The sequence below is a fragment of the Carcharodon carcharias genome, chromosome 10, assembly GCF_017639515.1.
Source record: "Carcharodon carcharias isolate sCarCar2 chromosome 10, sCarCar2.pri, whole genome shotgun sequence".
Classification (NCBI taxonomy): domain Eukaryota; kingdom Metazoa; phylum Chordata; class Chondrichthyes; order Lamniformes; family Lamnidae; genus Carcharodon; species Carcharodon carcharias.
In genome coordinates, this window is record NC_054476.1 from 34,155,747 (window position 1) to 34,182,462 (window position 26,716).

Consider the following 26,716-nt stretch of genomic DNA (forward strand, 5'->3'; position numbering starts at 1 on the left):
TATCCCTCACTTTATATTCCGGAATCTTATTTCCTCCTACAGTTGCACATTTGTTATTACCTTTAGCAACACCTCCCAGAGGGTTCCACCGTGCTACTGGTGCCAGACTTCTCAGAGCGCCTGAATTCCTAGAGTATCGCGTTCCTGATTTGTGAAATACTAACTTGCGCATGTTAAATTGTATTAGATCTGATTCAAGCCAAACCCTTCTTACGCATTGCTGTCCCATTTAAATTGGCATCATCGACATAGCTTGAGGAGAGGGGGATGAAGTAACTCACTCATTCTCATTTCAGATGGGTGGGGTAAGGAGACTTTCAATCAGGAGGGGGAAAGTGCACTGAAATAACTGCTTAAGAGTATGGTGGATCAGATAAGGAACATAAGCCCCACCCCCACCAACGTCCCCCCACCCCACCCCGCCACTTTTTTGCCTTCCAAGTAAACTTTATTTCGAGGGGCTAAAATTCCTCGGGGATCCTTGGAGGGAACTGAAGAGAAACCGCGCTGAGTAATTAGCACGGCGTTTTTAAGGCGGGCAGTTTTGCAAATCCCCAGCGATCACATCTGCCAAGTGATAGCGAGCAGCCGAGCTTTGGAAGCCATTTATCTCCGATGTACGTGAGCAGGTCACAGCCGGTGCTGCTGGACAGGGGCCGCTGACTGTGTTTCGGACATGGACTGGGTTGGAACTCCCTCGCAGCACTGATCGTATCAACAAAAAAAAAAGAAAGCTGCCTCCGGCCGACCAAGAAGGCGTTAGGTGGTGGGCTGGGGAGCAGATTTGAGAGGCAAGAGGCCAAAAGCAGCTTCCACACACACACACTCACAGAGCTTGGTAGGGGTGCGGCTGAGCTTACCAAGAACAGGGGAAGAAATCAATGGTGCTGTCCACGGACCTGAAGCCTTGATGTTGGGACTATAGACGCCGATGAGAAGGAACTCCTCTTCCTCTATCCTGTGGAGCGGCCGTTGAGCCCCATTCAGAAGGATGTTGATGGGAAATGACTGGAGACAGAGAGGACGAGCTTTGTCAGAAAGCGCTCAATATAGTGACCGAACTCTGCTTTAAAGGGTTGGTGGAGCACGAAAGCTGTCTGGATTTTTCTTACTATCTCCGGGATCGAGGCCGACCACGCCATACAGATTCAGGTACAACATTGGGCTAGTTGTTCCCTTTTGACGTGTATTAAAAGTACAAGCGGGGCAAATTCTTATCTTGCTACTTGTGCGAATGAATAGATTAACCCTTCATTTTTAAACATAGTAAACTGCTCGGACTGTCCATTTTACCAACCACCACCGACTTCTCTCATATTTAAGAACATCTTACATCTTACCTGAAGCGAATTACAGGTGATTGCCATGTATATAATTGATGTGTTGCTTCAGTCTCCTGCATCTCGGCATTTAGAGTCCCAGCACCTAAAGAGTTAAATCGTAGCTGCCATTTGTCTTAGTCTCCAGTTACGCAAAAGATCTGACCAAGTGACTGCTCCCAAGTGTTGCTTCGTAGAAAAGTTTGTGCGGCGGTGAGCTCGAGGACTGTTATCGGCAACTTATATTTTAGTTCAAATATAGTATAACTGTCTGAAGTTGTTTATCATCGACTGGAAGCTAATCTTTGAAGTTAATTTAATTATAAAATCTTGCTTCCTAAAACTGTCCAAATTCATTGGGAAAGTAGTATTGGATACATTGTGGGAGTGGTACAAAAATGTAGGTCATTCACTAATCTATTTACCCGATTACTAATCGTTTTAAAATTAACCCTAACCTATCTGGACTGTGTTGGGAGAGAGGAAATGGAAGCATTGGTCGCATGTTAAAGAATTAAGTTTGGATGGACTGGTCTTGATAATGATGCAGCGCCGCTCTCATGAACCCTTTAAACGGCGACCGTTTAATCGGGGTTTGCTGTGCCTTCTGTTGCTTTCTTCTCTATAATCTTCGAACGCCAGACTCACAGGCCCCTGCCGAATCTCCAGACATAATCGATAACCAAATGGTTTAAATAAAATTCCACCAGGCATTGTGCATGTTTTACAAAGGAGAAGAGTGATTGGATCCTCACCCAGATAGGAGGGAGAGTCAACTGCGGGAAAAAGCGATAAATTTCAGCCGCAAAGTTGGAGGCAAAACTATTCAATGTTTGCATTCATTGCACGGCTTACAGCTACGTTTAGCCGGCCTTGATTTATGCGGCACTGTTAAATACGCGACTTAACATTAATTTAACCACAGCTTTATATATCGTTGCCACGCCCTATTGCCATTTTGATTCCCCGAATGTGCAAATCACAGAAAAGCCAAGTTTTCTTGAAGTGATGGAGAAATCAACATCAATTATTACTTTGCTTGTCCATCCAACTTATGCGTTTATTGGAGTTGCTCTGGGGAAAGGTGGGGTTGTTGCTTTAGGGTCTAGGATCTGGGGCTTGTATTGCTATATGTTGTACATGTAATGACAGCTTATATTGATATTGACGATATAAAATGCGTTCTGTAAATATCGTCAACTGTTTCTTGGAGTTAAATTGTTTTTACTTTCTATGAGTATAGTTGCCATTTTTAAAATTTTGCATTTTCTTTTTGATAGATTGGATATACACTAAAGCTATCTTTATAATAACGGTAACTATATCAGCTTTGGGGAGGGGAATTGGATAGCGAAAGCTTTTAGAGCTGTACTTTGAATCCATTAATTAATTTGCGTTATTGGTAATCCACTTCCTGGTAGATGCTGGTGAACAGCACTTAATTGCTTTTGAGTCAGGATACACTGGCACTAATTTGACACAAAGATATTAGGAGGATATAGGGATAACTGTCTTATAAGATGAAAGAAAAAGATCATTGGTGCAGCAGGAAGCATTTTTATTGTTCAGGTATTTTGCAGGGCAAAGTATGGAATCTTTTATTTTGACCTTTCAACTCATTTTTGGGTGAGTTGTGATGATCTGGAATGCTCTACCTTAAAGGGCAGTGGAAGCAGATTCAACAGTAGCTTTCAAAAGCAAATAAAATGCCCCGAGGTGCTTCACTGAAGCATTATAAAACAAAGTATGACATTGAGCCACATAAGGAGACATGAGGTCAGATGACCAAATGTAGATTTTAAGTAGTGTCTTCAAGGTGGAATGCAAGGTAGAGAGACAGAGAGATGTAAAAAGAGTATTCCAGATCTTGTGGCCTGGACAAATGAATTGAATATTTATCTGAAATGGAAAACTGCAGGACTATGAGGAAAAGAATAGGAGAGTGGGACTAGTCGGCTACCTCGTTCAAAAAGATACAATGGGCTGAATGGCTGCTTTCTGTGTTCTATCTGGGAACGAACTTCTGGCTGCTAAGATGTTTCTGTCGAGAAATGGCAGACATGTACTGCTCAGTTTAACCTACCACCAATTTACAGAAACCAAATTTAACAACAGAAATACTCACAGACAGCAGGATGCCAGAAACCAACTTGGGAGCCTTGAACAAAAGTTATGTTCATGGTTGAAATGAAGAGTTAGTACTAGATAATGTAATTTGTCTCCCATTTGCATTATAAGTGTTTATTAATGTGATCTATTCAGCTGAAGTAAACCCATCTTTTTGGGAATTTCAGCTACATTAAGAGAAGTTAATGTAGAGCTTCTACTAGCATGGACACTAATGAGCTCCAACTGCTCAAACTACAAAAGCAAAGGAAAGCACCCTCTTACCAGCTCCACCTCACTCTTCCTCCTGCAAAAATCTCATCCTTCTGCTTTTGTAGTTTCATTCATTCCTGCTTTGTGTTGGCCTTCCCTTCTTTATTGAGAAAAACACTTGGAAGAAAGTTTTTAAAATACCTGTGCAGCAATCTGCACGTGATGCACGCTGAAACTTCAGTGCAGCCTAGTGGGAGTTTTGTATTGTCAGAAATACTTCAGATGAGATGTTAAGTATGTTCAGGTGGATGTAAAAGATCTCATGGTGTCAAAAGAAAAAGGAAGACTTACATTTAAAAAGCACCTTTCATGACCTCAACTATGTTGCAAAACACTTCACAGCCAATGAAATACTGTTGGAAGTGTAGTCACTGTGTTATATAGGGAACATGGCTGCACATTTGTGCACAGTAAGCTCCCAGCAATGTGATGATAATGCGATCTGATTTTAGTGATGTTGGTTGGAGGATACATATTAGCCAAATCACTGATGAGGGCATATCTGTTCCTTCTTCACACTAATGTCATTGGGCTTTTTCATGCCCATCTGAGAGGTGCAGATGGGGCTTTGGTTTAACACGCCATCTGAAAAGAACACTTCCAACAGTGTAGTAGCCCTGCACTAGGTGTGTCAGGCTTGATTTTTTTTCAGTTCTGATGAAAGGTCATCATCTGAAATGTTGGTCTAGATCATCCAGTCCCAGTAGGTGCAAACACTGAGACATTTGCAAGTATTGAAGGGCACAACAGAGTCAGATGTTCTTGGGAGCTGGCTTATGCAGGAACCACAAACTTCTGATTCACCAGAAATGGCTTCATGGGAGTCCCTCCTGATGGTACTGCTGGAATCTATCAGCAAGTAAACCTGGGCTGTTTGCCCAGGACTTACCTAATTTTACCCTGATTTATTTAGAGCTGTTCTGCTAGGAGCACAATGCTGCTCACCCACCCTCCTGCATCCCACCCCTGCCCTGGAATCCTAGGGCTCCTTATTCCCACTGATGTCAGATCTGAATCAGAGGTGCCATTTGGGGGGAAATTGGCAGTGAAGGCAGATGTGAGGTGGGTGAGCGGCACCAGGTATGTGGAGTGAGAAAGGAGTTAGAATTAAAAATTGATTATAAATGACAATACTGAATTGAAGATAAACTTCAAGGCATGTGCCTTCAGTTCATGACAACAAAGGGAACATGGTTTTGCTTCAACTATGCAATGCCACTTAGTCTCGCATTTCTCCTTGATAATTGATCCACACTGCAGCCATGGGAGGAAGTTCCCATTGTAGTCAATGGGAATGGTAGGAACCAAATTTAAAATGCCATCCGCAGCATAGGTCACAGCTTCACTGCTCATAGGATGATCTGTAATTGAGTGACTTGCTAGGCCATTTCAGAAGCAATTACATGGCTTTAAGTCAGGAGTCACATTGAGGCCAGACAAGGTCAAGATGGCAGAGTTCTTTCCATAAAAGGCATTAATGAGATGTGAAATGGGTTTTTACAATCCAGTAGTTAGATGGTCACCATTACTGACACAGAGAGATTTAATAAACTGAATTGAAATTCCACAGATCTTATGATGGAATTTGAATTCCTGTCTTCAGACCCTTATTCCAAGTCCTCTAAATTACTAGTTTCATAATATGGAATCATAGAATCAAAATATGGTAACACAGAAGAAGGTCCCATTCAGTTGTGCCTGTGCTGGCCCTCTGAAGGAACAATTCACCTAATGCCACTCCCTGCCTTTCCCCCATTACCCTACAACTTTTTCTTTTTCAGATAATGACCCAGTTCTCTTTTGAATGCTCAATTGACCCTGCCCCCACCGCACCCTCAAGCAGCACATTCCAGATCCTAACCACTTGCAATGTGAAAAAAGCTTTTCCTCATTCTGCCATTTCTGCGTTGCGTTGTCCTGAAGCTATGACTTAACATTTTTGATTTTCCTTCGTATTCTCTATGCCTCCTGAAAGGCCTCCTCAGTCACTTCCTTTTAACATGGAAGAGTCAAGGTTTTGCCATGAGCACCAGATCTGAACACAGTATTGAAATTGAGTTCAGGAAGTGTTCTGCATTGTCAGAGGTGCAGTGCTTCACATTGAAAACAAGACCTCACCAAAACACTGTAAAGTATGATAGGGTGGCTCTGTGTTATAGCCTACTGTTTTGACAATGTCATTCCACCTTCAATTTATTTTATTGATTGTTGCTTTACAATGACTAGATGTGGCCAGTGTTGAGTCAACTATTACGCTCCTCTATCTAGGTGATTTCCAGGCATTAAGTTGCTCATTTTGCTTGCATTGATCAGGAAGATGGAGAAAAAGACACTTTGGAGCCAGATATTAGGCAGAACTAATGTACCATTTTTGTTAAATGTGGATATAGTTAGCAATTTGTTACCACCAATAGATTGATTTTTAAAAAATTATTGTTTGTTCATAGCCTATCGCTAATTGCCCTTGAGAAGGTTGTGGTGAGCCGTCTTCTTGAACTGTTGCAGTCCATTTTGTGTAGGTAGATCCACAGTGCTGTTAGGAAGGGAGTCCCAGGATTTTGACCCAACAGCGATGAAAGAACAGTGATTATAGTTCCAAAGTGGGATGGTGTGTGACTTGGAGGGTAACTTGTTGCAGTGCTGTTCCCAATATCCCTGTTGCTCCTCTTGTTCTTCTAGATGGTAGAAGTTGAGGGTTTGGAAGGAGCCTTGACAAGTTGCTGCAGTGCATTTTATAGATGGCACACACTGCAGCCACAGTATGTCAATGGTGGAGGAAGTGAAATGTTTATGATAATGGATGCTTGATTGGCACCCCTGGATGTTATTGAGTGTTGTTGGAGTGGCACTTATCCAGGCAAATGGAGAGTATTCCATCACACTCCTGACTTGTGCCTTGTAGACGGTGGACAGGTTAGGGACAAATATCGTGAGGGAAACAAAATTAAAGTGCTTAGCATCATTGGAAATGGATAAATCATCAGGCCCAGATGACATATATCACAGGTTGCTAAAGAAAGAATTAGTCGAAGCATTGATCATCATTTTCCAATCCTCTCTGGCTACAAGCATTGTCACAGAGGACTGGAAGATTTCTAACATTTTACCATTGTTTAAAAAGGGAGGAAGATATAGGCAGAGTCACAGTCACCCTAACCTCGGTAGTGGGCAAATTATTGTTAAAAATTCTGACAGCATTTATCATCAATTAGAAAGACACAGATTAATCAAAGACAGTCAGAATGGATTTGTTGAGGATAGGTTGTGTCTGAATGACTTGATTGAATTTTTTGAGGAGGTAACAAGCAGGGTCGATGAAGGTAACATGTTTAATGTAGTCTATGTGGATTTTAGCAAGGCTTTTGGCAAAGTCCCACATGGAATACTGGGTCAGAAAATTAAAAGCTCATGGGATCCAAGGGAAAGTGGTGAGTCGCATCCAAAATTGAAAGGTTATGGTTGACAGGTGTTCTTGTGAGTAGAAGAACGTTTCCAATGGGGTTCTGCAGAGCTCAGTACTAGGTGTCTTGTTTTTGCTGGTATAGAGAAATGGCAAATGGAATTTAATCTGGAAACATTTGGGGAGGACAAACAAGGCAAGGAATACACAAAAAATGACAGGACTCTGAGAAGTGTTGAAGAACAGACTCTAAGGTCCTTCTATGTCCGCAAACTCCTGAAGGTGGCTGAACAGGTAGATAATGTGGTCAAGAAGGCATCAAGGCTTACCTTCCTTTATTGGCTGAAGCCTAGAATATTGGAGCTGGGAGGTTACACTGGAACTGTATAAAACACTAACTAGGCCGCATCTAACTGATGCACTGCAACAACTCTTCGACAGGACCTTTGAAACCCTCAACTTCTACTACCTAGAATAACATGGGCAACACTGCTGCAAGTTCCCCTCCAAGTCACACACCGGGCTGAATTTTGCTGTCGGCGAGCAGGGGGCGGGGCCCGCTTGCCGACGCATAAAACAATGCGGGATGATGTCGGGGGGAACACCCAACATCATCCCACCCCATTTAAATTTTCAGGAAGGCGGAGGCTCAGCAAAATCAGCAGTGCGCCCGCTGACCTGTCAATGGCAAATTGAGGCCATTGACAGGGTCATTAAAACAATTAAAGGACCTGCCCCTCCAACCTTAAGGTTGGCGGGCAGGCCAGGAGCCCCGCCAGCAATAGAAAAAACATGAAACCTCGGGCAGAATTTTCTGCCCACCGGGCAGGCAGGCCCGACCCAATCTCCGGCGGGCAAGGAGCCAATCCCCGCTGGAGAAGCGGGCTCCGCCGCCATTTTACGTGGGTGGGCCAATTAAGGTCCGCCCAGCGTGACGTCCGCCGGGAAGCGCTTTGTGCTCCCTGTGCGGGCAGGGGGGTTATTCCCCATAAGCGAGAGTGTGCTCTCTCGCGTATGCGCATGGAAGAGCGCACATCCCCCAGAGGCTAAGTGCTGCCTCAGGGAGATCGCTGACAGTTTTAAAAATGTCAAGAATCAAAAAAAAAATCCTTAACATGTCCCCCTCCACGGGAGGATAAGGTTTCATGTTGGGATTTTAAAAGTTTAATGACGTTTTAGCTTAGTTTATGAACATGTCCCATCTTGTGTGACATTGTCACATGAGGGGGACATGTTAAGAATATTTTTTTCTCTATTTTTAATGTTTTTAAAAGTGTAAGCGATCTCCCTGAGGCAGCACTTAGCCTCAGGGAGATGTGAGCTCTTTTGTGCGCATGCGTGAAAGAGCACACTCTCGCTTTTGGGGAATCCCCCCACCCGCACAGGGAGTACATAATGCTTCCCGGCGGACATCATGCTGGGTGGACCTCAATTGGCCCGCCCATGTAAAATGGCGGCGCAGCCAACTTCTCCGGCGGGGATCGACTCCCTGCCCACCGGAGATTGGGTCGGTCCACCTGCCCGGCAGGCAGAAAATTCTGCCCACCATTCCAATTCAGAACTATGATCACTGTCCATTTCTGGTTAATGCATTACAGGAAGGATGTGATCACACTAGAGAGTGCACAGAGGAGATTTACAAGGCTATTGCCAGCAGGAATGGAGAATTTTAGGCATGAGGAAGGATTGAACAGCTTGGGGTTGTTTTCTTTGGAATAGAGGAGTCTGAGGGGAGATTTAATTGAGGTGTATCGATTTTGGGGGGCCTAGATAGAGTGGAGAGGTCAATAATCAGGGTCATAGATTTAAACTAGTTGGTAAAATGATGGAGGAGAGTTGAGGAACAGCTTTGTTCACCCAGGGGCTGGCAGGTATCTGGAACTCACTGCCTGAAAGGGTGGTAGAGGCAGTAACCCTCATTACATTTAAGAAACAATTGGAATTGTGTTTCAGTCTGTGACCTACACTAGCGCATGGCACAGAATTGCTTTAAGAATTGCTTTCTTTTTAAGAAGCTGACTTGTATACTGCTTGTTGAGTGAGGCCTCATGATCTCACTTACTCATTTTCTATGCTATCTTCAATAGAGTTCAGTATAGCCAGAATTCCCCACAGACCTAACCAACTGTCAGTGGTTTAATAATTTGTTGCATTTTTACAAGGGGAAAATTATTACAAAGAAAGAAGTTGGAAGTGTAAAGTGCCTCCAGATTGTCTGCAAGTATTTTACAATCAATGAATTACATTTGAAGTGCAGTCATTCTTTTATTTAAGCAATGCTTTTGTGTATAGTAAGTTCTAACAAATAAAAGTTTGCCCCGTGGGTTATAGCTATCAGGGAAGATTGAACAGGCTGCTGAGTATCTTTTCTGTAGAGGAAATAAAGCTGAGGGGGTGACCTAATAGAGTTCTTAACAATTATGAAAGGCTTTGATGGGTAGATGTGGGGAAGATGCAGGCAAGACCAGATCTAGGAGCCATAAATATCAAATAGTTACTAATAAAACTAATAGGAAATACAAGAGAAGTGTCTTTACCCAGGGAGTGATGGGAATATGGAACTCACTGTCACAAAAAGTAGTTGATGCAAATAGCAAAGATTTAAAAGGAAGCTGGATAAACAAAAGAAAGGAATAGAAGATTATGCTGATAAGGTGGGAGGAGACTGGTGTAGCACGTAAATATTGACATAAACTTGATGGTCCAAATGGCCTGTTTCTGTAGTGTAAATTCAATGTAAATGGTATGAATAACCAATTAATCTGTGTTTAGATGTGTTGAAGAAATTATGGTCTTGGATGAAAGACTTCAGTTATGTATAAAAGCTAGAGAAACTGAGATTGTCCTCCCTAGGGCAGAGAAAGGCAAAGGAAGATTCATCAGACTGATTGCAAATTGAGAGGCCTTGATAGACTTAATTAAGAAGAACTGTCTCCAGTGATGAGAGGGTCAGTAACCAAAGGACACGGATTTAAGACAATTGGCAAGAGAACTAGAGAGTAGATGAGGAGAATTGTTTTTACATAGCAAGCTTACTTTATCTGGAATGCACTGCCTGATAGGATGGTGGAAGCAGATTCACTAGTAACATTAAACAGGAGTTGGATAAATACTTGAAAATCTTAGGGCTTTGGGGAAAGAGCAGGGATTAATTGGAAAGTTCTTTTAAAGAGCTGACACAGGCACAGTGGTTGAATGACCCCCTTCTGCACTGTATCATTCTATGAAAATAGAATAAATCCCCGATCCCCTAAATCAGGCTCTGGGGTTCTTTACATCTCACAGGAGAGCATTGCTAATGACAACAGACTTCCTCAGTTCTACTTCTAAGTGTTAGCCTAAATCAACTGTGCCAATCCTGGAGTAGCACATGAACTGACCACCATCCAACAGACAATAGTGATGCAAGAAAGTCAAGCTAACACTGAAGGATGAAGTCATTAAGAAATGTGATAATATTTTTGCACCAAATTCAAATTTCTTAAATTTTTCTTTCGAAGCCTGTTTGATTGTAGTCTCACTTGCTATTTACCAGTCTCCAGCCAAATGTGCCCTTTTCCTCATAGCACTTTTGGTATTTTGAAGAATTGCAGAGAGTTTACAGAATAGAAACAACCCATTCAGTCCAACTTGTGTCTGCCAGTGTTCATGCTTCTGACCAACATATCCTTCCATTCCTTCCTCCCTCATGTACTTAACCAGCTTCCCTTTTAAGTTCATCAATACTATTTGCCTCAACTACTCCCTCTGGTAGCAGTTTCCACATTCTCACCACCCTCTGGGTAAAGAAGTTTATTCTGAATTCCCTATTGGATTTACCTATGTCTAATATTTATGGCCCCTAGTTTTGGAATCCGCCATGGTGGAAAGAGCTTCTCTTCACCAACCTCATCAAGCTCCTTCATAATCTAAAAGATATCTGTAAGGCATCATTCAACCTTCCCTTTTCCAGAGAAATGAACACCAGCCTGTTCAGTCTTTTCTGATAGCTATAACTACTCAGTTCTAGTATAATCTTTGTAAATCTTTTTTTGCACAGTGCCTCCTATATTCTAGCACTGACTCGGGACTTTGTAGGGCACATGGCAATCTACTGAGAACATAACGTTCTATATAAATGCAAGTTGGCCTGTTCCTTTTTATGGTGGAATAATTTTTCTCTCTTACAGCAGATGCAGTTCCTCTGTGTTAATAACATTCTTCCTCTGCCAACCTTGGCACACTTTCACAAAGACCAACAGGGGCACCACATAAGAAAGAACATAGCACACTGGTGCGATTTGAAGAACCAGTTAACACATGTCCGCATCAAAGATGACATTAGCTCTTTCTAAACTGAACACCTTCTAAATAATCTCAAAATTTGATCTGAATTCCCTGTATAAATCAATGTAATATCAGCAAAGGAATATGTTCATCTGACATTCCTCTAGTCTGCTGTTTTAGTGGGCACGTTATCCCATTTATAATAAAACCTATAATAAAACCACTTGCTGCCAGCATTAAAGTAGCAGATGGGCAAGTGTCATATGGACATGTTAAATATTTTCCTATTGAAATCAGAGGCAGTAAAGTTCCAGTGTCCATTTGCAATAATCTAATTAATGAGAAAGTGCCCTGACTAACATTGGGAGTAAGAAGCATCAACAGTCTGCTGTACATTTAATTTTCTACAAAGTTCCATTTTTCCGATATTTAAAAATGAACTTTCTTTGCGATACATCCCTGTGTTGGGTGAGAGGATGACAGAAACTAGGATCAAATTACTGGATTTCCTCTTCCTGATGAAGATAGGTTAACATCTTCATCTGTCAGTCAGCAAGAAATTGGCTTAGAATCTTCTGAAATGCACACAAAGTGTCAAAATAGATAAATGAGAGTTTCTGCAGCTTGGTTCACTCCAATCTGATGAAGGTCACAGATAACACTCAGATGAATGAATTCTTTGAAGCAAGAACCTTATATGCAATTAAATCCACATAACTGTGCTTGCAATCTAGAAACAGTTTAATCATGGTAGACTATTAAACACTTTGTTAAACATAGTGAGGGGGGCTTATAATCAAATCAGGATTTCTGAGTTTGAATTTTTATAAATCAATAAGGATTTCTGATTTCCAGCTGAACCTTGGGCAAACTATTTCCCCTGTTGGGAGAATGAGGGGACATGATCTTAAAATCAGAACTAGCGTATTTAGGAGGAAAATCAAGAAAAACTTATCACACAAATGGTTGTAGAAATCTGGAATTTTCTTACCCCAAAAAGACAATGAATGCTGGGGAACAGTTGGAGCAATGAAGACCAACATCAATTGATTTTTGGTGGATAAGGATATCAAGGACTGTGGAATTAATGTGGGTAAATAAGGTATAAATCAGCCATGATCTAATTGAATGGTGGTGCAAACTTGAAGACGCAGAATTGGGAAAGGATTTGTGGGATAATCTTTTCTGCGAATGATCTGCATCTAATAGACCAGCAAGATTCGCCAAAAGATCGCGCCAACTGTTTTGATGAAGTCTCAAGATGCAGGTCCAAATGTTCCACCATTTAATTGGATCATGCCTGATCTCTATCATCATTCCATCTGCCCGTTTTGGCTCCATATCCCTTAGTAACAAAAAAATCTATCATTCTTTGGTCTTGAAATTTTCAGTTGAACCCCTAGCCTCAACAGCTTTCTGGGGAAGAGAATTCTAAATATCCACTGCCCTTTGTGTGAAGAAGTGCCTCCTGACATCACCCCTGAATGGCCTGCCTCTAATCTTAAAGTTACATCCCCTTATTCTGGACTCCCCCACCAGAAGAAACAGTTTTTCTTTCTTTACCCTCTTGCCCTTCTAGGGGATGTGCAAAAAATACCGGTCTTCCCTGTTGTAAATGCCATTAAGTGGTAGCAGCATGCCATTGTAATATAAAGGGGGAGAATTTTCTCCCTGTCGGTCAGGCAGGTCGGGAACGGGTGCAGGCGGGTACTGAGCCAATTTGCGATCGGCTGCATGCCGCCATTTTATGTGGGCGGGCCAATTACATGGGCGGGTGGGGGGAGGAGGGAGAGCCGGGGCCTGCGCACTTTCACACATGCGTGCGAGAGAGCGCAGAAATCTCCCTGAGGCGTGGAGCTGCCTCAAATGTTATTGAAGTATTTATTAATTTAATAAACCCTTCATGGAACACCAACTCGCCCTTGGATGAGGTTTCATGAAAAATGCAAAGGCTGCTTGGGCTCTTTGCCTGCCTGCCGACCTTAAGGTTAGACGGGCAGCCTTGTCAAATTGATTAATTGTTTTATTAATGGCCTTAACAGGCCTTTGACAGTTCATTGGATGCGCAGCCAATTCCGATGCATGCCCGCCGAATGAAAGATTGGAATGATGTGCGGTGACGCCGGTATGCATGCCCGAATTCACTCGGCGTCATTTTATGCGTTGGCGTGCGGGGCCCGCCCCCACACACGGAACAGAAGATTCTGCCCAAGGGTGTTCAGTAGAGCAAGGGTTAATGTGGGACTGGAGAATAGTACCGTCCAGGGTCTGATGTATAGAGTCACATGATGTAGATTTTGGGAGTAGAGTCTGGAAGGAGCCCTCATAGAGGTAGCGCTCATACATCGCAGTACCTGAAATATGTATGTAGTGAGAGACTAAGCGAACCTTTGCAACATTGCCAGTGATGCTCACATTCCAAGAATGATTTTTTTTTTCAATCCTTTAATCATGTTAAACTGTTTGAGAGACTGCCAACCTTGAGTAATGTTTCTGTTGCCACAACGGAAGAGCAGTGGGCAAACTCTATGCTTGAAAAACCACTTCATGAGATGTAGGGTTTTGTTGCGGAACAGTGCGTATTCATTACACATTCATAACCTATCAGTTAATTGAGGAAACAGCAACTTCAGGTATTAAGAGTGTATCCATTGGAATTGTGGATTCCATTGAATTCACCTTCTGTCTTCTTGGTGGATTCAACTATAAACAGGAAAAGGTCAGTACGAGGACTAAATCGCCAGATCAGATTGGGAAAAACAAAAACTGAATTACCTGGAAAAACTCAGCAGGTCTGGCAGCACCGGCGGAGAAGAAAAGAGTTGACGTTTCGAGTCCTCATGAATCTTCAACAGAACTGAGTGAATATTAGGAGAGGGGTGAAATATAAGCTGGTTTAAGGTGAGGGGGTGGGTGGGGGGAGAGAAGTGGGGGGGTGGGTGGTGTGGTTGTAGGGACAAGCAAGCAGTGATAGGAACAGATAATCAAAAGATGTCACAGACAAAGGAACAAAGAGGTGTTGAAGGTGGTGATATTATCTAAATGAATGTGCTAATTAAGAATGGATGGTAGGGCACTCAAGGTACAGTTCTAATGGGGGTGGGGTGGAAAGACAAGCAGGGCATAAAAGATTTAAAAATAATGGAAATAGGTGGGAAAAGAAAAATCTATATAAATTATTGGAAAAAACAAAAGGAAGGGGGAAGAAACAGAAAGGTGGTGGGGATGGAGGAGGGAGTTCAAGACCTAAAGTTGTTGAATTCAATATTCAGTCTGGAAGGCTGTAAAGTGCCTAGTCGGAAGATGAGGTGCTGTTCCTCCAGTTTGCGTTGGGCTTCACTGGAACAATGCAGCAAGCCAAGGACAGACATGTGGGCAAGAGAGCAGGGTGGAGTGTTAAAATGGCAAGCGACAGGGAGGTTTGGGTCTTTCTTGCGGACAGACCACAGGTGTTCTGCAAAGCGGTCGCCCAGTTTACGTTTGGTCTCTCCAATGTAGAGGAGACCACATTGGGAGCAACGAATGCAGTAGACTAAGTTGGGGGAAATGCAAGTGAAATGCTGCTTCACTTGAAAGAAATCTTTGGGCCCTTGGATGGTGAGGAGAGAGGAAGTGAAGGGGCAGGTGTTGCATCTTTTGCCTGGGCATGGGGAGGTGCCATAGGTGGGGGTTGAGGAGTAGGGGGTGATGGAGGAGTGGAGCAGGGTGTCCCGGAGGGAACGATCCCTACGGAATGCCGCCGGGTGTATGAAGGGAAGATGTGTTTGGTGGTGGCATCATGCTGGAGTTGGCAGAAATGGCGGAGGATGATCCTTTGAATGCGAAGGCTGTTGGGATGATAAGTGAGGACAAGGGGGACCCTATCGTGTTTCTGGGAGGGAGGAGAAGGCATGAGGGCGGATGCGCGGGAGATGGACCGGACACAGTTGAGGGCCCTGTCAATGACTGTGGGTGGAAAACCTCGGTTAAGGAAGAAGGAGGACATGTCAGAGGAACTGTTTTGGAAGGTAGCATCATCAGAACAGATGTGATGGAGGCGAAGGAACTGAGAGAATGGGATGGAGTCCTTACAGGAAGCGGGGTGTGAGGAGCTGTAGTCGAGGTAGCTGTGGGAGTCGGTCGGCTTGTATTGGATATTGGTGGACAGTCTATCACCAGAGATTGAGAAGAGAGATCAAGGAAGGGAAGGGAAGTGTCAGAGATGGGCCATGTGAAAATGATGGAGGGGTGGAAATTGGAAGCAAAATTAATAAATTTTTCCAAGTCCTGATGAGAGCATGAAGCAGCACCAAAGTAATCGTTGATGTACCGGAGAAAGAGTTGTGGGAGGAGGCCAGAGTAGGACTGGAATAAGGAATGTTCCACATACCCCATAAAGAGACATGCATAGCTGGGGCCCATGCGAGTACCCATAGCCACACCTTTTATTTGGAGGAAGTGAGAGGAGTTAAAGGAGAAATTGTTCAGTGTGAGAACAAGTTCAGCCAGACAGAGGAGAGTAGTGGTGGATGGGGATTGTTCAGGCCTCTGTTCGAGGAAGAAGCTAAGGGCCCTCAGACCATCCTGGTAGGGGATGAGGTGTAGAGGGATTGGACATCCATGGTGAAGAGGATGCGGTTGGGGCCAGGGAACTGGAAATTGTTGATGTGACGTAAGGTGTCAGAGGAATCACGGATGTAGGTAGGAAGGGACTGGACAAGTGGAGAAAGAACGGAGTCAAGATAACGAGAAATGAGTTCTGTGGGACAGGAACAGGCTGACAAGATTGGTCTACTGGGACAGTTCTGTTTGTGGATTTTGGGTAGGAGGTAGAAGCGGGCCGTCCGAGGTTGGGCGACTATCAGGTTGGAAGCTGTGGGAGGAAGATCTCCTGAGGAGATGAGGTCAGTGACAGTCCTGGAAACAATGGCTTGATGTTCAGTGGTGGGGTCATGGTCCAGGGAGAGGTAGGAGGAAGTGTCTGCTAGTTGACACTCAGCTTCCGCAAGGTAGAGGTCAGTGCGCCAGACAACAACAGCACCACCCTTGTCAGCGGGTTTGATGACAATGTTGGGGTTGGACCTGAGAGAACGCAGTGCAATAAGTTCAGAGAGAGACAGGTTAGAATGGGTAAGAGGAGCAGAGATATTGAGATGACTAATGTCACGCCGACAGTTCTCAATGAAAAGATCAAGAGAAGGTAAGAATCCAGAGGGAGGGATCCAGGTGGAAGGAGAATATTGGAGGTGGGTAAAAGGATCCGTTGAACGGGGAGAGGACTCCTGCCCAAAGAAGTGAGCACGGAGACGAAGACGGCAGAAGAAGAGCTCAGCATCGTGCCGAGCTCAAAATTCATTGAGATGAGGGCATAAGGGTATGAAACTAAGTCCTTTGCTGATCACTGAACGTTCAGCATTGGAGAGGGGAAGGTCAGGGGTTATAGTGAATACATGGCCGGGGCTGGGATTGGAAGATGGGGTGGGGACAGAGGGACAGGCAGGGGTGGCGGGTCCTAGATGGGTGTTGGTGTCGATGAGTTGTTGGAGCTTGCGTCCTTAGCACTTGAGAGAAAGAGAAAAAGTTTCTTGTTGAGGAGTCGGATGAGAAAAGTTTAGTAAGGTGAGTGATGTGAGATAGAAGGAAATCAGCATAATGGATTGTGTAGTGAAAAAGTTGGACATTTAAAAAAAAAGGTTGCAAAGATATGGAGTAAATATTTTTTTTTGATGAATAACACTAATGTTTTGGATGCTATGATTTAATGAGACTAGCAACCAATTAAAATAGAAGAAGGACTATGAGATAAATGATGAGGAACTAACGGAGATTGTGAGGAGAGCAGGATTTTGTTTTAAATAAAGCTGGGGGGAGTGTAAGGGAAAGAAATTTCAAGGAACAGTAAAAAGAAAGTTGTTAAAAGTGTTGTAGGTCCCTGAGAGAGAAGATTGTCAATTTGTAGAGGAAGAGCAGAAAATGGCAGAACTTTTTAACAAGTATTTCACATTGGTCTTTACTGATGAGAAGGTTATCAGAGAGAAGATCAATCCTGAAGTGGCTGAAAGAAAGATGAGCAACAGATAAATGGAAAACTTTTGTTAAATTAGTTAGGCTAAAGAAAGCCAAAGCAATAGTGCCCTGAGGAGATACATTCTCAAGCTCCCTGAGAGAACAGTCAGGACATTGCTGAAGCTCAGGATTGGCTGTTGACGTGTGTTGGAGAGCTGGAGAATCGCCAAGGTAGAACTCATTTTTTTTTAAATTTGAGACTGAAAGACTCGAAGCAATTAAAAATCTGTTATGCTAGCAACCAGTATTGGCAAAAATTTCAAGAGCCTTTGATGAAGGTTAAAATTGAATTAATCTGCAAATAGGGAAAATAGACAAAGCCAGCACAGATTTGTAAGGAAATGATAATGCTTAACAAAACCTAAAAATTCTTTGAATAGGTAACAGGTGTGCTAGATGGGGGAAATGTATGTGTTCTACATCGATTTAAGGAAAGCCATTGACATGGAAAATTACAAGAGAAGATTAAGGGGTATGAAATTAGGAGGAGGCTAGAAAAGTAGATAGCCAACTTCATTTTTCTCCCTTCTTAGAGTTTTAGAGTTAAGGGCATTGTTTCACAGTGGGTGGAAGTGGGAGTTGATGTTCCTTAGAGTTCAGGCCTGAGGCTACTTCTGTGTACATCAGTGACTTGACATACAGCTAGAGAGAATGAGGTCAGGATTTGGAGGAATCAAGAGAGGCAGTAGTGAACAAGAGGTGGGTGCCATCAGATTCATGCTGGACAGGCCATTTAGCAGGCCGTTTCCCTATGTGGCAAGTGGTCCCCCTTCCACAGGAGGAAGAGGCCTTTAATTTGCCACTTAAGGGCTTCAATTAGCTTCTGGGCGGGATAGTCATCTATCATCATTCCTGCAACTGGAAAAATGCCGTGGCAGGAAGACAATAGATACACCATCCCCTGGCCTCCCTTCCAAGCTTTCAGCTTCTTGTTCCTTAAAGTCCCATAAAATTCCATCCCTTGCCTCAAAGTCCAAGGCCTGTGGGTTCAAATCCCACTCCGGGCACTTGAGCACCTAATCCAGTGTAACACTGTTGGAGGTGCATCCATAGAAAAACATAAGAAGCAGGAGCTTAAGAGCCCACTCCAGCATTCAATGAGATTCATTTTATTTATCAGGTGTGTGTCACTGGCTAGGCCAGCATTTATTGCCCATCCCCAAAGGGGACAGTTAAGAGTCAAATGCATTGCTGTGGGTCTGGGGTCACATATAGATGAGGATAGAGGATTTCCTTTGTGAGCCAGATGGGTGTTTACAACAATGATTTTATGGTCATCATTAGACTCTTAATTTATTTAATTCAAATTCCACCATCTGCTTTGGTGGGATTTGAACCAAGGTCCCCAGAGCATCTGGATTACCAGCCTAATAATAATACCACTACACCACTGCCTCCCCTGAATCATCGCTGATCTACTTCAACACCATTTTCCTGCACTATCCCTGTATCCCCTGATATTTTTAACATGTAGAAACATATCGATCTCAGTCTTGAACATAATCAATGACTAAGCCTCGACAGCCCTCTGGGGCAGAGAATTCCAAAGATTCACCACCCTCTGACTGAAGAAATCCCTCCTCATCTGAACCCTAAATGGCTTGTTCCTTATTTTGAGACTGTATCCCCTGGTTCAAGACCGCGCAGCTAGGGGAAACATCCTTCCTGCATTTACCCTGTCGAGCACTGTAAGAATTTTGTATATTTGAATGAGATCACCTCTCATTCTTCTAAACTCCAGAGAATAAAGACCCCAGTGTATTTAATTTTTCATCATACGACAATCCATCCATCCGAGGAATGAGCTTAGTGAACCTTTGTTGCACCCACTCTATGGCAAGTATACCTTTCCTCGGTAAGTAGACCAAACCTGCACTCAATACTCAAGGTGCAGTCTCACCCAGGCTTTATATAATTTCAGTGAGACATCTTTACTCCTATACACAAATCCTTTTGTAGTAGAGGCCAACATACCTTTTACCTTCTTAGTTGCTTGCTGTACATGCATGTTAGCTTTCAGTGACTCATGAACAAGGACCTCCAAGTCCCTTTGAAGTTCAACACTTCCCAGCTTCTCACCATTTAAGAAAAACTCTGTATCTCTGTTTTTCCTATCAAATTGGATAACCTCACATTTCTCCACATTATATTCCATCTGCCATTTTTTTCCCACTGGCTTAGCGTCTCCAAATACCCTTGAAGCATCTTTGTATCCTCCTCATAAATCACACTTGCACCTAGTTTTGTGTCATCTAAGGCCCCATCTGCCTTCTCAGGTGGATGTATAAGATCCCACGGTCATTATTCTGAATAAGAACATAAGATCATAAGACATAGGAGCAGAAATTAGGCCATTTGGCCCATCAAGTCTGCTCCGCCATTCAATCATGGCTGATAAGTTTCTCAACCCTATTCTCCCACTTTCTCCCCGTAACCTTTGATCCCCTTACCAATCAAGAACCTATCTATCTCAGTCTTAAGTACACTCAATGACCTAGCCTCCACAGCCTTCTATGGCAATGAATTCCAAAGATTCACCACTCTCTGGCTAAAGAAGTTTCTCCTCATCTCTGAAGAGAGGGAGTTCTATCTGATATCCTGGCCAACATTTATCCTTTGACCAACATGACTGAAGCAGACTATATGACCATTATCAAACTGCTGGTTGCTTACAAATTGCCAGTCACATTTCTTACACTACAACAATGACCACAGTTCAAAAATACTTAATTGTCTGTAAAATACTTTGCGGCATCCAGAGGTCGCAATCAAGCCTTTCCTTCCTTCCTTGTGCTCATTCATGATTTTGCAGTCTTCTGTATAGCATGATGTAATATTCATTTGAGCCACTGCAAAATTCGAACATATCTCTAGGGGTTTTTCATTTTAATACTGCACCACAATAAATAATTAATGCTACACAGATTGAAATTAAGGAGCAACTCAACCTAAATGTGGATGAGAAACACAATCCCTGATAGTTCTGAGGTGCTGTCCTTTGGATAAGACAAAGGCCTCATCTGTCCTCTCAGGTGGATGTAAAAGATCCCATAGCATTGTTTTATTCACCAAATTAATGCTAAGCGTCTACAAATTTAATGTTTACTCAACACTTTGGGTTATGCCTTTTCTACCTTCTTTTAGAAGATGTTTCTCTGCATAGTCAGACCATGATGTTGAGATTCAGTGTGATAAATAAGGAATTGATAAAATAAAGTGTTGTTAAAAATGCTTCACTATCAGTGCTGCTTTTGTTTTAATAAAATGATGATGCATTTCAGCACAAGTTCATAAGGTAAATGCTAATAAGGAAATTATTTGGCCATTCCTTGCATCTTTTCTTAAACAATTCCAAGATTTCTCCTTCTGGTGCTCCTACTAGTTATGCATTAACCAACTTTGGGGATGAACTTTATCAGTCTGAAATTTGCTTTCTCCTAGTTTATGCTTTGTCCTATATTTCTAATGTGGTTTCAGGTTATTTTCCAGACTTTACTTTTCTATATCTCAATCCATTTTGCATATCCCTACAAAATTATTGCTTAGATGTCTCTTTTCAACAATAATAAAGAACATAATTCTGTAGTATTCCACATACCTCGTACTATAATGCTATAAATTAATCTTGTGAGCTTTCCCAGCAGTATTTGATGATCTCCTAGTATCTCTAGAACTGGATTATAGTAGAGTGGCCTGTCTGGCACACTGCATTGTTTGAGCATGACTTTTTCTGAATTAAACAGTTCTGTTGTAGCCACAATTACCTCAATATTCACCCTATCACAATGAACGAGAGAGGTTCGGAGAGCAGATCAAGAGTCATAAAGGGGATCAGGACTCCAATCCACCAAGCTCTTTGAAACAATGCCATGGAATCTTTTGTATCCACCCGAGAAGGCAGATGGGGGCTCAGTTTCATGTCTCAACTGAAAAGTGTCACCTTGGACAGTATGGCACACCCTCAGTCCTGATAGTGGGAATGGCAGCCTAGATTTTGTGCTTTAGAGTGGGTCTTGACTGATGTTGGATCGGAGTGGTGGCATGATATTTGCTGCCATCTGCCTTGAGTGTTGTGTTGGAAGAATGGGTGGTTTCACAGCCAAGTCTAATCCTATCCTCCTCGCCAGCATCTATAAACATGTTGGAGGTTGGAACCTGTTTTCCCCCTCTACCCTGAGAGTGAATTGTAATGCCCCTACTGCTGACTCTTAACTGGGCTCAGCTTACGCTGTGCAGGCAGGTGAAAACTTCCCCATCTTTCTGGTTCCAACCTAAACCAGGCAGTGCATTCGCACACTGAGCCAGTGGGTGCACGGTTTGTGTTTTTTTCATATGGGTCTAATTGGGTAAACTCCATGTGGCTCCAAAATATTTTTTTTTTGTTGTCTTTATTTTATAGGATGTGGGAGTCGCTGGTTAGGCCAGAATTTACTGTACATCCCTAATTTTCCATGAGAAGGTGGTGGTGAGCTGCCTTCTTGCAACACAGCAGTTCATGTGGTGCAGGTGCACCCACAGTGCTGTTAGGGAAAGAGGTCCAGGATTTTATAACATGGAAGCAAGTCATTCGGCCCAATTGGTCTATACCGGTGTTTATGCTCCACACAAGCCTCCTCCCACCCTGCTTCGCCTAACCTTATCAGCATATCATCCTATTCCTTTATCCCCTGTGTTTGTGTGGCTTTCCCCTGAAATGTTATTAAAATAAGAAGGCAATGTTAATTATATCAGGAGGCAATGAAGTTTGGTTCAATGGTGCATTATGTCAGCCTGGTTCAGTGGTTAACACTTCCTTGCCTCTGAGTCAGCAGATTGTGGGTTCTTGCCCCTACCCAGAGACTTGAACACAGGGGGGGAGAATTTTCCCCATGCCGGGCGGGCCGGTCGGGAGCAGGCGCGGACCCGATTGTCACCCCAGATCGGGTGCACACAGCCATTTTATGCGAGTGGGCCAATTAAGGCCCGCCCAGGTTACTCCCATGCATAGCAGGAGTGGGCGGGCGGCGGCATGCATGCTTAGCCTGCTGGGTCCAATGGCAACCCGGCAGCATGTATAAAGGAAGGCCTGGCAGCTTTGGAAATGCTGCTCGCAATGGTTGGGTGAAGGGCTCTGCAGAGGGGCAATGTTGGTGACACAAGTCTGGAGGGTAGGCCATCGGGGCAGGCTAGGCTGGAGGGTAGGCCAGCGGGGCAGGCCAGGCCGGAGGGTAGGCCAGTGGGGCAGGCCAGGCCAGAGGGTAGGCCATCGGGGCAGGCCAGGCTGGAGGGTAGGCCATTGGGGCAGGCCAGGCTGGAGGGTAGGCCAGCGGGGCTGGCCAGGCTGGAGGGTAGGCCATCAGGGCAGGCCAGGCCGGAGGGTAGGGCATCGGGGCAGGCCAGGCCGGAGGGTAGGCCAGTGGGGCAGTGTGCCCCACATTTTTCAGATGAGTGCCTAGCTGCCCTCCTGGAGGAGGTGGCAGCACGGTGGGAGGTCCTTCTTCCGAGGAATGGGAGGCAGAGGTCTCCCCCAACTGCCCAAATGTGCGTGGGAGGAGGTGGCCGAGAGTGTCAGCTCCCATGATGTGGTGCAGCGCACATGGTTCCAGTGCCGCAAAAGATTCAATGATCTCCTGCGCTCGGGAAGGGTGTGTACCATGTTGCCTCAAGTCTCTTAATGCAACCGTCATCCTTTCCCCCGAACCACCCACCCCCCTACACCCCAGCCAACTCTGAGTACAGTAACGTCATTGAATCCCTCACGGCATGTATCCCTTACTGCATGTGCCAGTAGATATTGCCCATGCTCAGTTCACCCTGAGAGGGTGGAGCTAGGACGTGTTTTGCATCTGCAGCATGTGTGACACTGACACCCAGGGTATAGAATGGGGTTGAAAGTCAATGGTCTGCACCAAGTGAGAGTGCTGGAGCTACAAAGCATGTCAAAGTCAGGGTGCTAACATGCTGGGAGGGCAGCTTCCAGTTGGTGGGCCACCAATCCATCTGCTGGTCTTTGCACTCCACGTGATTGTGCCTTCTTGCTTAGCAAAATGGCACCTTGTGGTGCCACATGTGAAGGAGGCAACACATGGCCAATGGTGGGGGTGTGGTGGTCAGCCCTGGCTTGTTTGGGTGAGTGTGCAGCAGCTTCAGGGTGACGAAGAACTGGAGTCCTGCAATGACCCACTCTGGCTGGGTTGGCAGGGATGCGATGGGAATTCAGGTGCAGGCTGGACTGATCAATGCTCCTCTCTCCTTTTCAGGGAAAGACTGCACACAATGCGTCGGAACAAATGCAGACTGGAGGACAGCAGGCCCAGTTGGCCATTCTTACGGCTTTCGAGCAGCAGGCCATGGACCTTGAGAGGCACCATGCCCCCAAGTCCGCCAGTGGTAGAGAGACTGGGGTGCCACGGGGAGGTATGTTTGGCGAGCAGTCAGGTCACCATGCATGTCACAGAAGCCACGGCACTTCTGAATGCTCCATGAATGAAGTTAACAACATGGGTTTACCTTTGATTATGGAAGGATGAACGCATAATGATCTGGGGGAGCAGCATGCAAGTTGACATTGTCTGCACTGTAACTGATCAAATGTCCTTTCTCTTCCTTTCAGCATCACCGGAGCAGGGTCGGGAGGAGGAGACAGAGGGCCCACCTCTCACCCCTGAAGCCCCCAAGCAAATGCACTCTCCAGCATCACACCATCTCAGCCAGACAGGCACCAGTGCAGATACTAGCACCCTGATGGGAATTAGATCTTCGACTCGTGTCCCGGCATACGGCGGTGAGGGCACTTCACACTTGCTTGAGGTGCAGGCAGAGACAGAGCGTTCCCAGGCTGCTGGCAGTTGGAGGACTGCTGGGGACCAGGTACTTGCTCAGTCGGAGGCTGATGATGTGTCCGTGAGGCAGTGAACACTGGAAGCACAGCAGGGTATGCAGGGCGATCTGATGGAGATACATGAGGCTATGCGTGGCATGGTGCCTGTGCTGGAGGAGTCCACATGGAGCATCGCTGATGCAATGAGCCTCATGCCTGAGCGCCATGCTTCCTCCATGGAGAGGGTGGTGACCCTCATGGAGAGGCTCCTTCAGGAGAACAATCAGGTCCTCCTGGGGTTGTGCTCAGACCTGCAAGCCCTCACAGTGGCATTGGCCACAGCTGGTCAGTGCCAGTGCGGGAGACGGTCTGGGCATCAAGTATCCCAGCTCGGTGCCCATCCATCTACAGTGAGCCGGGGGGTCCGAAGCAACCTCACTTCGGCGCAGCAGCTGCTAGTTGTCTCTGCAGGCTCTGGATGAGGGCAGCAGCACCTTCACCCCTCTGCCAGTGACCGTAGCATCCGATGAGGCTGCGGCGACTGGGGGGAAGCCAGTTGTGGAGCTGGCCACTCCCTCCCAGGTGAGGCCATCAAATGCACTGCGGACCAGAGGGCATCTGTCAAGGTCATCGAGGCCAACAGGTCAGTACAGTGCGCAGGCTGTCTCAGATGCCAGTGCCAGTGAGGGAGGAGTACTTAGACGTAGCACCCATAAGCGTAAATTTAAGGCATCTTAGGCACACCACGGATTTCTCACTGGTGCTTTTATGTTGGCCGATAGTACTTAGTCGAAGACTTGGTGTGATGTTCAACACCATTTTTGTTTCACTTTATGAATTGACTTTTCTTTGCTCAATGCATTTTGACATGTTGCCATGCCTCAGGGTGATTCCTTGCTTCTGCATGTGTACAGGAACCCATGATGTTACGAGTGAGTTGTTTGACATTGAGCTTTATTGACAAGGGCCTTAGTTAATGTTATTATCCAAGCTGATTTAGCACTCAGGTATTGAGTGTGGAGCCTGTAGCCCGGGCGTGTGTTGAAGGTCCATCTGTGGTGTGCTAGCTGAAGGTTCTTTGGATTAAAGCCTCCCGGGTATCCCTGCCTCCCTGGAGTATGCCCGGCTCAGTGTCTACCCCCTCAGCATTCTTCTGTGCATGCTCATCCTTGGTCTTACAGCTGGACTCATCATGTGCATCCAGAGCAACTGCGTCCATGTCCTCCCCTTCCACTGAGTCCCCCCTTTCCAGCGCCAGATTCTGGAGAGCGCAGCATGTAACCACTATCGGTGACACATGATCTAGAGGGGTATTGGAGTGCACCCCCTGAGCGGCCCAGGCATCAAAATCACATCTTGAGAAGACCGATAGTTCTCTCCTCCACAGCCCTTGTGGTGCTGTGGCTCTTATTGTACCGCTGCTCAGCCTCTGTTCTTGGATGACGGAGAAGCGTCATGAGCCACCTTTTGAGAGGATAGCCCTTGTCACCCAGCAGCCATCCATCCAGCCGGGCTGGAGCACTGAAGAGCCTTGGCACCTGGGAGTGTCTGAGGATGTCAATGTCATGGGAGCTGCCTGGGTACCTTGCACAGACTTGCAGAATCTGTACACTGTGGTCACACACTATCTGCACATTCATTGGAGTGGAAGCCCTTCCTGTTGACGAAGGCACCGGGCTCAGCTGCTGGCGCGTTGATGGTCACATGTGTGCAGTCAATTGCACCCTGGACACAGGGGAAGCCAGCAATGGCTGTGGAGCCTCTGGCTCACTGTGCCTGATTGGCATTGTCCCAGCCATAGTGGCTGAAAGTCAATGCATGCCTGAATAGAGCGCCTGTCACCAGCTTGACACAAGTGTGGACAGCTGATTGGAAAACTCTGAAGAGATCACCCACCAACCCCTGGAAAGAGCTAAAGGCATAGAAGTTCAGGGCAGCCATGACCTTTAGAGCCACTGGCATGGGGTGTCTACCCACACAGCTTGTGGAGATCTTAGGGCCTATCATCTGACGATGGAGGTGACTGTCTCTCTTGAGAGATGGCGCTTCCTTCAGCACTGGACCTCAGACATATTGAGGTAACTGCTTCACCACCTATAAACAGGATAGTGGTGTCTTTTTCAGCCCCTTCCGCCTTGCACTTCCTGTTGGCCCTGCACCCCTTATGCCTGTGCCTCTCCTCCCCTGGAGGCTGAACGTAGACTCCTGGCCTCCTCCCCATTTCTGGCCCTCCCTCCCTCCTCAGAGGAGGTGGCTCCAGTGGAGAGCACAACTCCCATTCCCAGGCTAAAGGAAGGCTTCCTGAAAGCTGCAGGCTTCAGAAATATTTTCTACTGTAGAGTCCTGACCAAGGCTTTTACTCCTGTCCTAGCAGCTGGTATGAGTTTTGAAGTCTCCTGCTCACTCAGGCAAGTAAGTTACTTTCACACTTAAATACCTCAAACATCACATTCATGACCATACACAGCCATCTTATCCCACCCGTGACTGAGGTTTATACAAATGCCT

At 45.1% G+C, this 26,716-nt stretch overlaps 1 protein-coding gene across 1 annotated transcript in view; it reads left to right on the plus strand.

Moving 5' to 3' along the window:
• The first annotated feature begins 1,004 nt into the window (after positions 1-1,004).
• syt9b (synaptotagmin IXb) overlaps positions 1,005-26,716 on the plus strand; it is a 120,042-nt gene continuing 94,330 nt past the window's right edge. The window contains exon 1 of the mRNA XM_041196628.1: positions 1,005-1,152. Within this exon, the coding sequence (XP_041052562.1) occupies positions 1,005-1,152 (148 nt within the window). The remainder of the gene's footprint in view (positions 1,153-26,716) is intronic.